General features: G+C 37.8%; 1 protein-coding gene across 1 annotated transcript in view; it reads right to left on the reverse strand.

Moving 5' to 3' along the window:
- Window positions 1-13,522, reverse strand: part of MSH3 (mutS homolog 3) — a 180,989-nt gene that overhangs the window by 81,152 nt on the left and 86,315 nt on the right. The window contains exon 13 of the mRNA XM_060009221.1: window positions 12,212-12,344. Within this exon, the coding sequence (XP_059865204.1) occupies window positions 12,212-12,344 (133 nt within the window). The remainder of the gene's footprint in view (window positions 1-12,211; window positions 12,345-13,522) is intronic.

Raw genomic sequence — 13,522 nt, forward strand, 5'->3', positions numbered from 1 at the left:
TTCACCCCACCACCGCCCCCCCCACTTTCCCCCCTTGGTGTCCATACATTTGTTCTCTATATCTGTGTCTCTATTTCTGCATTGCAAACTCTTTATCTGTATCATTTTTCTAGATTCCACATATATTCGTTAATATATAATATTTGTTTTTCTCTTTCTGACTTACTTCACTCTGTATGACAGTGTGCAGGTCCATCCACGTCTCTACAAATTACCCAATTTCATTCTTTTTATGGCTGAGTAATATTTCATTGTATATACGTACCATATCTTCTTTATCCATTTGTCTATCGATGGGCATTTAGGTGCGTCCATGACCTGGCCATTATAAATAGTGCTGCAATGAACACTTGGGTGCATGTGTCTTTTTGAATTACAGTTTTCTCTGGGTATATGCCTAGTAGTAGGATTGCTGGGTAATATAGTAATTCTATTTTTAGTTTTTTAAGGAACCTCCACACTGTTCTCCATAGTGGCTGTATCAATTTACATTCCCACCAACAGTGCAAGAGGGTTCCCTTTTCTCCACACCCTCTCCAGCATTTACTGTTTGTAGATTTTGTGATGATGTCGATTCTAACTAGTGTGAGGCGTTACCTCATTGTAGCTTTGATTTGCATTTCTCTAATAATGAGTGATGGTGAGCAGCTTTTTATTGCCTCTTGGCCATCTGTATGTCTTATTTGGAGAAATGTCTATTTAGGTCTTCCACCCATTTTTGGATTCAGTTGTTTATTTTTTTCATGTTGAGCTGCATGAACTCTTTATATATTTTGGAGATTAATCCTTTGTCTGTTGATTTGTTTGCAAATATTTTCTCCCATTCTGAGCGCTGTCTTTTTATCTTGTTTATAGTTTCATTTGCAGTGCAAAAAATTTAAGTTTCATTATATCCCATTTGTTTATTTTTGTTTTTATTTCCATTACTCTGGGAGGTGGGTCAAAAAAGATCTTGCTGTGATTTATGTCAGAGTGTTCTTCCCACGTTTTCCTCTAAGAGTTTTATAGTGCCTGGTCTTACATTTAAGTTTTAATCCATTTTGAGTTTATTTTTGTGTATGGTGTTAGTGGAGTGTTCTAATTTCATTGTTTTACATGTAGCTGTCCAGCTTTCCCAGTGTCACTTATTGAAGAGACTGTCTTTTTCTCCATTGTATATCCTTGCCTCCTTTGTCAGAGATAAGTTGACCATAGGTGCGTGGGTTTATCTCTGGGATTTCTATGCAGTTCCATTGATCTATGTTTCTGTTTTTGTGCCAGTACCATATTGTCTTGATTACTGTAGCTTTGTAGTATAGTCTGAAGTCAGGGAGTTTGATTCCTCCAGCTCCGGTTTTTTTTCTCAAGATCACTTTGGCTATTCGGGGTCTTTTGTTTCCATACAAATTGTAAGATTTTTTGTTCTACTTCTGTGAAAAATACCATTGGTATTTTGATAGGGATTGCACTGAATCTGTGGATTGCTTTTAGTAGTACAGTCAAATTTTCACAATATTGATTCTTCCAATCCAAGAACATGCTATATCTCTCCATCTGTTTTTGTCATCTTTGATTTCTTTCATCAGTGTTACAGTTTTCTGAATACAGGCCTTTTACCTCCTTAGATAGGTTTATTCCTAGGTATTTTATTCTTTTTGTTGTAATGGTGAATGGGATTGTTTTCTTAAATTTTCTTTCAAATTTTTCATTGTTAATATATAGGAATGCAAGAGATTTCTGTGCATTAATTTTATATCCTGCAACTTTACCAAATTCATTGATTAGCTCTAGTAGTTTTCTGGTGGCATCTTCAGGATTTTCTATGTATAGTATCATGTCATCTGCAAACAGTGACAGTTTTACTTCCTCTTTTCTAATTTGTAGTCCTTTTATTTCTTTTTCTTCTCTGATTGCCATGGGTAGGACCTCCAAAACTATGTTGAGTAATAGTGGCAAGAGTGGACATCCTTGTATTGTTCCTGATCCTAGAGGAAATGCTTTCAGTTTTTCACCATTGAGAATGATGTTTGCTGTGGGTTTGTCATATATGACCTTTATTATGTTGAGGTAGGCTCCCTCTATGCCCACTTTCTGGAGAGTTTTTATCGTAAATGGGTGTTGAATTTTGTCAAAAGCTTTTTCTGCATCTAGTGAGATGATCATATGTTTTTTTATTCTTCAATTTGTTAATATGGTGTTATCACATTGATTAATTTGCACATATTGAAGAAGCCTTGCATTCCTGGGATAAATCCCACTTGATCATGGTGTAGATCCTTTTAAAGTGTTGTTGGATTCTGTCTGCTAGTATTTTATTGAGGATTTTTGCATCTATATTCATCAATGATATTGGTGTGTAATTTTCTTTTTTTGGTCGTACCTTTGTCTGATTTTGGTATCAGGATGATGGTGGCCTCATAGAAAGAGTTTGGGAGTGTTCCTTCCTCTGCAATTTTTTGCAAGAGTTTGAGAAGGATGGGTGTTAGCTCTTCTCTAAATGTTTGATAGAATTCACCTGTGAAGCCATCTGGTCCTGGACTTTTGTTTGCTGGAAGATTTTTAATCACAATTTCAATTTCATTACTTGTGATTGGTCTGTTTATATTTTCTATTTCTTCCTGGTTCACTCTTGGAAGATTATACTTTTCTAAGAATTTGTCCATTTCTTCCAGGTTGTCCATTTTATTGGCATAGAGCTTCTTGCAGTAGTCTCTTAGGATGCTTTGTATTTCTGCGGTGTCTGTTTTGACTTCTTTTTCATTTCTAATTTTACTGATTTAGTCTTCTCCCTCTTTTTCTTGATGAGTATGGCTAATGGTTTATCAATTTTGTTTATCTTCTCAAAGAACCAACTTTCCGTTTTATTGATCTTTGCTATTGTTTTCTTTGTCTCTATTTCATTTATTCCTGCTCTGATCTTTGTGATTTCTTTCCTTCTACTAACTTGAGGTGTTTTTGTTCTTCTTTCTCCAGTTCCTTTAGGTGTAAAGTTAGATTTTTTTTTTTTTTTTGGTGGTATGTGGCCCTCTCACCGCTGTGGCCTCTTCCGTCGCGGAGCACAGGCTCCAGACGCGCAGGCCCAGCCGCCATGGCTCACGGGCCCAGCCGCCCCGCAGCACGTGGGATCCTCCCGGACTGGGGCACGAACACGCGTCCCCTGCCTTGGCAGGCGGACTTTCCACCACTGCGCCACCAGGGAAGCCCTAGATTTTTTATTTGAAATTTTTCTTGTTTCTTGAGAGAGGATTGTATTGCTATAAACTTCCCCATTAGAACTGCTTTTGCTGCATCCCATAGGTTTTGGATCGTCGTGTTTCCATTGTCATTTGCCTCTAGGTATTTTTTGATTTCCTCTTAGATATCTTCAGTGATATCTTGGTTATTTAGTAGCATATTGTTTAGCCTCCATGTGTTTGCATTTTGCACGGTTTTTTACCTGTAATCTCATTGTGTTGTGGTCAGAAAAGATGCTTGATATGATTTCAATTTTCTTAAATTCACTGAGGCTTGATTTGTGACCCATGATGTGATCTATCCTGGAGAATGTTCTGTGTGCACTTGAGAAGAAAGTGTAATCTGCTGCTTTCGGATGGAACGTCCTATAAATATCAATTAAATCTATTTGTTCTATTGTGTCATTTAAAGCTTATATTTCCTTATTAATTTTCTGCCTGGATGATCTGTCCATTGGTGTAAGTGAGGTGTTAAATTCCCCCACTATTACTGTGTTACTGTCAATTTCCTCTTTTGTAGCTGTTAGCATTTGCCTTATGTATTGAGGTGCTCCTTTGCTGGGTGCATATATATTTACAATTGTTATGTCTTCTTAGATTGATCCCTTGATCATTATGTAGTGTCCTTCCTTGTCTTGTAATACTGTTGATTTTAAAGTCTATTTTATCTGAGTACTGCTACTTCAGGTTTCCTTTGATTGTCATTTGCATGGAATATCTTTTTCCATCCCCTCACTTTCAGTCTGTATGTGTCCCTAGGTCTGAAGTGGGTCTCTTGTAGACAGCATATATATGGGTCTTGTTTTTGTATCCATTTAGCCCATCTGTGTCTTTTGGTTGGGGCATTTAATCCATTCACATTTAAGGTAATTATTGACACGTATGTTCCTATTATCATTTTCTTAATTATTTTGGGTTTGTTTTTTAGGTCCTTTTCTTCTCTTGTGTTTCCCGCTTAGAGACGTTCCTTTAGCATTTGTTGTAGAGCTGGTTTGGTGGTTGGTGCTGAATTCTCTTAGCTTTTGCTTGTCTGTAAAGCTTTTGATTTCTCCATCAAATCTGAATGAGCTCCATGCTGGGTACAATAATCTTGGTTGTAGGTTCTTCACTTTCATCATTTTAAATATATTGTACCACTCCCTTCTGGCTTGCAGAGTTTCTGCTAAGAAATCAGCTGTTAACCTTATGGGAGTTCCCTTGTGTGTTATTTTTCCTTTGTTGCTTTTAATAATTTCTCTTTTTCTTTAATTTTTGTCAATTTGATAACTGTGTGTCTCGGTGTGTTTCTCCTTGGTTTTATCCTACCTGGAACTCTCTGTGCTTTCTGGACTTGGGTGGCTATTTCCTTTCCCACGTTAGGGAAGTTTTCGACTATAATCTCTTCAAACATTTTCTCGGGTCCTTTCTCTCTCTCTTCTCCTTCTGGGACCCCTATGATGCGAATGTTGGTGCATTTAATGTTGTCCCAGAGGTCTCTTAGGCTGTCTTCATTTCTTTTCTTTCTTTTTTCTTTATTCTGTTCTGCAGCAGTGAATTCCACCATTCTGTCTTCCAGGTCACTTACCCGTTCTGCTGCCTCAGTTATTCTGCTACTGATTCCTTCTAGTGTATTTTTCATTTCAGTTATTGTATTGTTCATCTCTGTTTGTTTGTTCTTTAATTCTTCTAGGTCTTTGTTAAACATTTCTTGCATCTTCTCGATCTTTGCCTCCATTCTTTTTCCGAGGTCCTGGATCATCTTCACTATCATTATTCTGAATTCTTTTTCAGGAAAGTTGCCTATCTCCACTGCATTTAGTTGTTTTTCTGGGGTTTTATCTTGTTCTTTCATCTGGTACACAGTCCTCTGCCTTTTCATTTTGTCTGTCTTTCTGTGATTGTAGTTTTTGTTCTGCGGGCTGCAGGACTGTAGCTCTTTTTGCTTCTGCTGTCTTCCTTCTGGTGCATGAGGCTATCTAAGAGGCCTGTGCAAGCTTCCTGATGGGAGCGACTAGTGGGTAGAGCTAAGTGTTGCTCTGGTGTGCAGAGCTCAGTAAAACTTTAATCCACCTGCCTGCCGATGGGTGGGCCTGTGTTCCCTCCCTGTTGATTGTTTGGCCTGAGGTGACCCAGCACTGGAGGCTACAGGCTCTTTGGTGGGGCTAATAGCAGACTCCAGGAGGGCTCACACCAATGAGTACTTCCCAGAACTTCTGCTACCAGTGTCCTTTCCCGGCAGTGAGCCACCCCCCGCCTCTGCAGGAGACCCTCCAACACTAGCAGGTAGGTCTGGTTCAGTCTCCTATGGGGTCACTGCTCCTTCCCCCTGGGTCCTGGTGCACACACTACTTTGTGTGTGCCCTCCAAGAATGGAGTCTCTGTTTCCCCCCAGTCCTGTTGAAGTCCTGCAATCAAATCCCACTGGCTTTCAAAGTCCAATTCTCTGGGGATTCCTCCTCCCATTGCCAGACCCCAGGTTGGGAAGCCTGACATGGGGCTCAGAACCTTCACTGCAGTGGGCGGACTTCTGTGGTATAATCATTCTCCAGTTTGTGAATCGTCCACCCAGCAGTAATGGGATTTGATTTTACTGTGATTGCACCCCTTCTACCGTCTCACTGCGGTTTCTCCTTTGTCTTTGGAACGTAGGGTATCTTTTTTGGTGAGTTCCAGTGCCTTTCTGTCGATGACTGTTCAGCAGTTAGTTCTAATTCTGGTGCTCTCACAAGAGGCAGTGAGCACACATCCTTCTACTCCATCTTCGAACGTGAATAATTTTTACTTTTGGAGCTTGGGATAAAGAGTATGTGCTAAACATGTGCATCTAATTTCACTCTGTCTTGAAGCTACAGACCAAGATTGTTTTAAAAGTCATGAAACCTCAAGATTAGGAGGAAAAACAACAGCAACAATCCCTTAGAAGCTACAAAGAAAATGGACTAACAGTAATTGACTTAGAAGCCTCAAGGTATTTGAATCTTAAGCAGCTATGAGGAAAAGTAGGACCCCACTTGAGTTATACCCAGAATCCTAAGACTCAGGAACTGGTGGCACAAAGTGGAAGTGGAAGCTGGGAGTAGGGGAGTTGGGAGGGGAGAAAACAACTGGTTGAAAGTGAATTAAGCATCAATTAAATTCCTCAATCCCCTATTCCTCTATATGCTACTAAACTACCACCATCTTCCTACCCTACAGAAGACTACAGTTGACCCTTGAACAATGTGGAGGTTAGGGGTGCCAACCCTTCACACAGTCAAAAATCTGAATATAACTTTACAGTCAGCCCTGCATATTTGTGTTTCTACATCCATGGATTCAACCAACCATGGATCATGTAGTACTGTAGTACATATTTACTGAAACAAATCTGCTATAAGAGGACACGCACAGTTCAAACCCACGCTGTTCAAGGGTCAACTGTAGTCTTCTTCTCTGGAGAAGGTAAAACATAGGGTGTGTGTACCAGCTTCAGGCACAGTGAAGGATGAGAGTACCACCAAAAGCAAGGGATTAAAGGAATGAGTACAAACCGAATGCTGAGATTCCCAGCTGTCCCCACTGAGCTCCCAGAACATTAGCAGTCAGAAAACTGAAAGAGTCCCTGGGAAATCTCACAAGCCCAAGAGGAAAATTCTAAAGATACCATATACCAGGAGTTCCCCCAATAAGTGGACCATTGAGTTCACACTACAGTTCACCTCATAATTTGCAAGCCACATTCAACTACACAGACCTTGCTATCGGCATTTTAGTTCCCCACTCTTTAAAAATGATCAGACAGATTAAAAATTCTAACATGAAATGCAAAAATTAAAACAATCAATTAATGGACCAACAAATACTAGAAAAAACAGAGCCTATACAGATAGAAGAAATCTTCTAAAAAAAATGTTAACAATATCCTCAGTTAAACAGAGAATACTGAAATAAGAGTACTGAAATAAACAGAGAATCATGAAGTAAGAATGGCATGTTATTTTTTTAAAAAAAGAAACATTCAGAGAATAAGAAAACAACCAAAAATTTTTAGAACTTGAACTATCAGAGTAGAAATGAAAAATGCAACAAAACAGGCAGAAGATCAACGTGATAAAATTTCCAAGAAGGTAAAGCAAAAGTGTAAAGAGATGGAAATACAGAAGAAAGTTCGATAATCAGTCCAGAAGATTCAATCAACCCAAATAATAGAGCTGCAGAAAGAAAGAAATCATCAAAAAATAATTCAGAGATGTGTTACATATATACAGTGGACTACTACTCAGACATAAAAAAAGAATGAAATAATGCCATTTGCAGCAACATGGATGGACTTAGAGATTATCATACTAAGTGAAGGAAGTCAGAAAGAGAAAGACAAATACCATATGATTATCACTTATATGTGGAATCTAAAACATGACACAAATGAACCTATCTATGAAACAGAAACAGACTCATGGACATAGAGAATAGACTTGTGGTTGCCAAGAGGGAGGGGGTTGGGGGAGGGGTGGAGTGGGAGGTTGGGGTTAACACATGTAAGCTATTATATATGGAATGGATAAACAACAAGGTCCTACTGTATAGCACAGAGAACTATATTCAATATCCTGTGATAAACCATAATGGAAAAGAATACATTAAAAAAAGAATGTGTGTGTATATATATATATATACATATATATATACATACACACACATATCTGAATCACCTTGTTGTACAGCAGAAATTAACACATTGTAAATCAACTATACTTCAATAAAAAAAATAATTTTGAATTTATAATTGTACTTCCAAACTTTAAATAATAATAATTCAGAAAAATTTCCCAGAACTTGATTGCCAGAACTTGATTGTGGCTTGATTGCCAATGAATTAAAACAGAACCAAATCATGGCAAATCATGAAATTTTAAAACACTGGAGACAGAGAGAATCTTCCGTTTCCAGAAGGAGAGAAAAAAAGAACAACAACAACAAAAAGTCACACAAAGAATCAGGAACCAGTATGACTTCAGACTGTTTAACAACAATAGTAGAAGCTATTGAAGAAGACAATGAAGTCACACAAAATTCTGAAGGAAAATAATTTATAGCTTAAAATTTTTATACCTAACCAAACTACCAATCAAATGTGAGAGTAAAAGAAAAAAGACATTTCCAGACATCTATGTTTCAAAACTTACTTCCAGTGCCCTTTCTCAGGATGCTTCTAGAGAACGTACTCTACCAAAATGATGGAATAAACCAAGAGGAAGTTATGGAATACAGAAAACAGAAGATTCAGTTCAAGGGAAATAAAGGGAATCTAAGAAGACAGCTATTCAACAGGTATAGCAGGGCAACCAGTACAGGTTGGATCAGGTAGGAAGGCTCAAGAAAATGAAATTAACAGAATATTTGATGAAAATAAATATCTGGAGATGAGAGGACAATGTAAGTTTGAGTTAATGATAAGTACACAACATAAATAGTGTATATATATATATATACACACACACACATATATATACACATATATGTATAAATGGATGAATGCTAAGAACATATTTAGAAAGATAATAATTAACTACAAGGAATGAAGTAAATTACGCAAAAAGAAAAAAAAGGAAGCTAGGTCCACCTGAACAAAAGCTGAGTTGAAAATGCATCATAAAGCACCTTTTCTCCAGACAGGCCATGGCTTGCTGGGAAAGATGCATACAGGAAGCTGCACTGTTTGTATAAATGTGCAGCCTAGAATTAATTTACAGCCTAGAATTGACCTAGAGTCATTTAATAGTACATTCTAATAAAAGAGCAAAAATTAACATTTTCAATAGAATTTCTAAATAATAATGTCTTGTAATTATTGTAATTTGATAAGCAAAAAAGGGGATTGATGGTTCACGTTCAGGTATGATATAAAGTTTAAGTCAGCAACAGAAGCAAGGTGAAAACCAGAAGTGCTTGCAATCAAGTCCTAAGTGCCCATGGCAGGTTGCTCCCAAACTTCTTAAGCAAAATGACTCAATGGAGCTGCAAGAAAGCTGAGGATAAGGGTAAAACAGTTGCTCCTGGAGTCGCTCATGTTCAACCCCATTTCTGGCAGCAACCTTCTCTGTGGAAGAGCTTGAGAACACATGCCCAAGTGCAGAGGCAGGTCATCACAGGACTGGAAGAACCCCAGCCTAAGCTCCATACTGAACACATGGCTTTGGGCTTCTACCAGTCTAGCTATGAAACTATTCTCGCCTACAAAATTCTGGAAACACACTCCTTTCAACATTTACTAAGTGCTATAATCCTTTAAATGTATTCACCACCCTTAGCACTTATGTATCATTTTCTTACAAAATAGTTATTGAGCAGTTAATATGAATTCCTATGACTACCACTATTTTCTAAGATTTAAATTTGAAGTCTTACTATCAAAAGAAATGCTTATTTTATTTAAGAGTCGGCCCACTTGGTATCCTCTATTATTATCAACATAAAAATACCTATTTGTGCCTATTCCACGACACTTTCCACACAGCCAGATGGCCTAGGCCTACCACTTCCACAACATCCAAACCGTGTTCCTTACCATTTTCTGAATTTCACATAATTGGCACAATCTGTACCCAGGATATCACTCACCATTTGGTGCATACAGCAGAAGCTTATTTAGAGTAATCTAATGATAAAAAACCGACATGTGTTTGATGGTATGTTCCAAGAGCCAGCTAACTAATCTATAAAAATTTGCTTTAAAGCATTCAGACTTCCTAAAGTTGGTCTGTTACCAAATCATTTCTAATCTTCGCTTTTCAAATCAATCTTTAGGCACATTCTTGTGTAAACACTGAAACAGCAACAAGGAACAGCTTCTGAGTGAGTCACAAGTCCCTTTAGTATAGTTTGAAACTCTAAAAAGTCATTCCTACTCTGCCTGTTGGTTACCTTTCAAAGGATCATATTCCATCATATGTGGAATCTAAAAACAAAAACAAAAACCGAAAACCCAAATTCATAGATACAGAGCACACATTAGTGGTTGCAGGGGGTGGTTGTGTGGGCAAAATGAGTGAAGATGGTCGAAAAGTATTTGTAAGTTGCTAAAAGAGTAGATCTTAAAAGTTCTCATCAAGAGAAAACAAAAAAAACTTTGTAAGTATGCAATGGTAAAGGATGTTAACCAGACTTACTGTTGTGAACATTCTGAAATATATATATATATATATATATATATATATATATATATATATATATATATATACATTGAATCCTTATGTTATATATTGATACCTGAAATTAAAATAATGTTGTTTATCAATTATACCTCAATTTAAAAAAGAACTAGATTCTGACATTTACCAGAGTTTTAAACTTTTATAAGTACACAAACTTTATGAAATGCAAATATTAAAGTACAGTTTAAAGAGAGGCAGGAAGGCATAATAGAAATCACTGCATCCATTTTGATGCCATGGATAGTTTGATTCAGCTCTTCTGATTAGCCATTGATAATTTTTTCAGCTTTGCTCCTATTTGCTTTTGAGAAAAACAAAAACCTCTAACGTCTGTCAGTGAATCCTTTCAAGTAGTGAAGGCAATGTGTTTGGAAATCTGTTGCTTGATGAACGGTTATAAGCCCTGATTGTCAGCCACTGGGTTAAGGTCGAAAACAAAATAACAAATGGTTTGACATCCATTCTGTAACCTCAAAAGAGTCAACCATAAGACTTTCAACTACTAGGGCAGCCTCTAGTATTGGCAGCAAAACAACAACACAGTGCACCAAGCAATGGTACAACAGATGCCGCAAACCCCTTAACCAATGCACACATTTTTTTCCCTAGGGATTAGTATTTCCCAATTTCAACTTGTTCTTTCTTTTCAAATGTAGCCGAAGCATATGGAACAGTTACGTAAGTCCTCTTGGGCACTGCAAGTATTCTTGGAAGCAGTAGTTATTATTCTAGTAAAACTTTGTGGGGGAAAAGGCCTAAAAAAAGTAAAGACTCATGAAAAATTGGTCACAACTAAAGTTTGGGCACATAAAAAAAGTTCTACAATAAAATTATTAAATTGGCAAGGGTTTACATTTGGGCAAAAAATAAAATTTGCTTATGTAGGGACAACCAGGGAAAAAAATGCAATGGTATTCAAAACTGCTACTATATCAAAAATGGTAATGTCCAAAAATGTAAGCCACTAAAACCCCATCAAGGACCCTCATTTAAATATGAATTCTGTCACTTAGTAACAAGTTACTAACCCTCTTCTTAGCATCATCATTTAGTCAAGGTAATGCAAGCTGTTGTAGCATTATATAAAGACAGCAATATACATAATTTCCCACCAGTAAGAAGGTGCTAAACCTTCTCAACCTCACCAAGTTTTTTTTTTACAAGGAACAAAGAGTCTAATGTATGTGAGTGACTTCTGCAGTAGGTAAGACACTATAAAAAGTTTATTAACAACGATAAATATAACTAATTGATAATTTTTAAAAATTTTAGGCACATTTTGAAGATAAGCAAATTATTTCTCTAACAAACCTCACTTGTTACTGTTATGACTTAAACTGTAAAGCTTAAGTGATGAAAATCAAAGGAATGCTTTTTACTTACACTCAATATCCAAACTTGTCTGCATATTAATACCACCACAAATATTTTACTAGCAGATTTCTCCTTCAGTTAAGTCAAATAAGAAGTTGTTCTGAGGTCAAAAGAAATAAGGCATCTCTTTCTAAAAGTAGATGGTCTAAGTAAATTTCCTATTTTGATGATGGTCCATACTTTGAGGTTGAAACAGGAGAACATCCTGTATTATAACAGAAGGGCCTCTATGTATTGCTATAGTTAACAAAAGTGGGCAAACTTTACTATTTACAATGCAAAAATTGGAATAATCTCAGTTTGTGCAATTAAAATCTCTAAGGATTCTCTCATGTTAGCTGCAAGATTTTACAAAATAAAAATAAAGCTCTGAGATGTTTCCCATTAGCACCTGGTGTCCTCAAGCTGAAGAACATTATCAGTTTTAAAAGATTCGATTTCTATCACACTTACTTTTTTGTGATAAATGCTACAGAGTCCTCTTTCGATGTCAGGCAATTTACGTAGATGATTTTCTATCTGGCCAAACACACTGGATTCTGAATGGAGAACTTCAGATACAGCATCAAGTCGAGCATTTATCTCCCTGTGAGAACAGAGTAATGGCAATTATCAGATATGTTAGGAACTCAGACTGCAAACATTTCCCACTCTGATGCCCAGCACTGTGAGAGCAGCCACTTAGAAAAGAACAAAGGAGACTCTTCCTCCATACCTCTGGCCCTTCTCTGCCCCTTATCATCGAAATCGAAGAGCAGGTACCACACAAGGAAAGTCATTAACTAGATGGCTAGTCATTAACTAGCCAGCAGAGACTGGCTCCTTAAGTTTTCCTTCCTCCAGAGCAAACACACAGACTACACTTCCCAGCCTCCCCTGCAGTGAGGTATGGCTGTGTACCCAAGTTCTAGCCAGTGAAATGTGGGTAGGAATGATTACACCACTTTTAGCCCTGGCCCATAAAACCTCCTGTGATCTTCCACATTCACTCTTTCCCCCTTTGCCAACTGGATGTTGAGTCCAGGGCAATTCTGTGAGCCCCTCACCTGCTGACTCCATCAGCATGGGTGTGTGAGTAAAGCAGAAAACCCTCCACTCCCACATCTGCTATCAAATGAACGTTTCATTAGCAAAAACATAAACTTGTATTGTATTTAAACCACTGAGATTGAAAATTTACTTGCTACCATTGTTTGTATTACCTGGCTAATAAAATGGGTCTACAGTGGGCAAATGAATTTTCTACTCTGACTGAAAGGACGGACCACCTCAATCAAAAAGCAATTCTTTCAGCTAACCAACTTTTTTGAGAGAATACTTGGTGGTGGTGGTTGAATTGATCAAGTGTTTGACTGAAATGGGACTAGGCACACTGAGCCTGGGCAAAGACTGGGAGCAGCAATAGAAAGTGCAGAGGATGGGACTTCCCTGGCGGTCCAGTGGTTAAGACTCCACGCTTCCACTGCAGGGGGCACGGGTTTCGATCCCTGGTCAGAGAACTAAGATCCCGCATGTCGTACAGCACAGCCAAAAAAACAAAAAGGAAAGTGCAGAGGAAAAACATCAGGAGACGTGGGAGGCCAGGGCTGCAGGATTTTATGAATGGCTACACCCAAAGTGACGGGCCGTTTGGGGAGAAATGGTGAGACTCTGTCAACTCAACATGGAAACCTGACTAAATGTGTGCTAAATGAGATAAGGCCCATCCAGCACCTATACACATCAAAGGCCTACACTGGGTATGATGGCCATATGTGAAAAGAC

Source organism: Delphinus delphis, chromosome 3 (assembly GCF_949987515.2).
Source record: "Delphinus delphis chromosome 3, mDelDel1.2, whole genome shotgun sequence".
In the NCBI taxonomy this organism is placed as follows: Eukaryota; Metazoa; Chordata; class Mammalia; order Artiodactyla; family Delphinidae; genus Delphinus; species Delphinus delphis.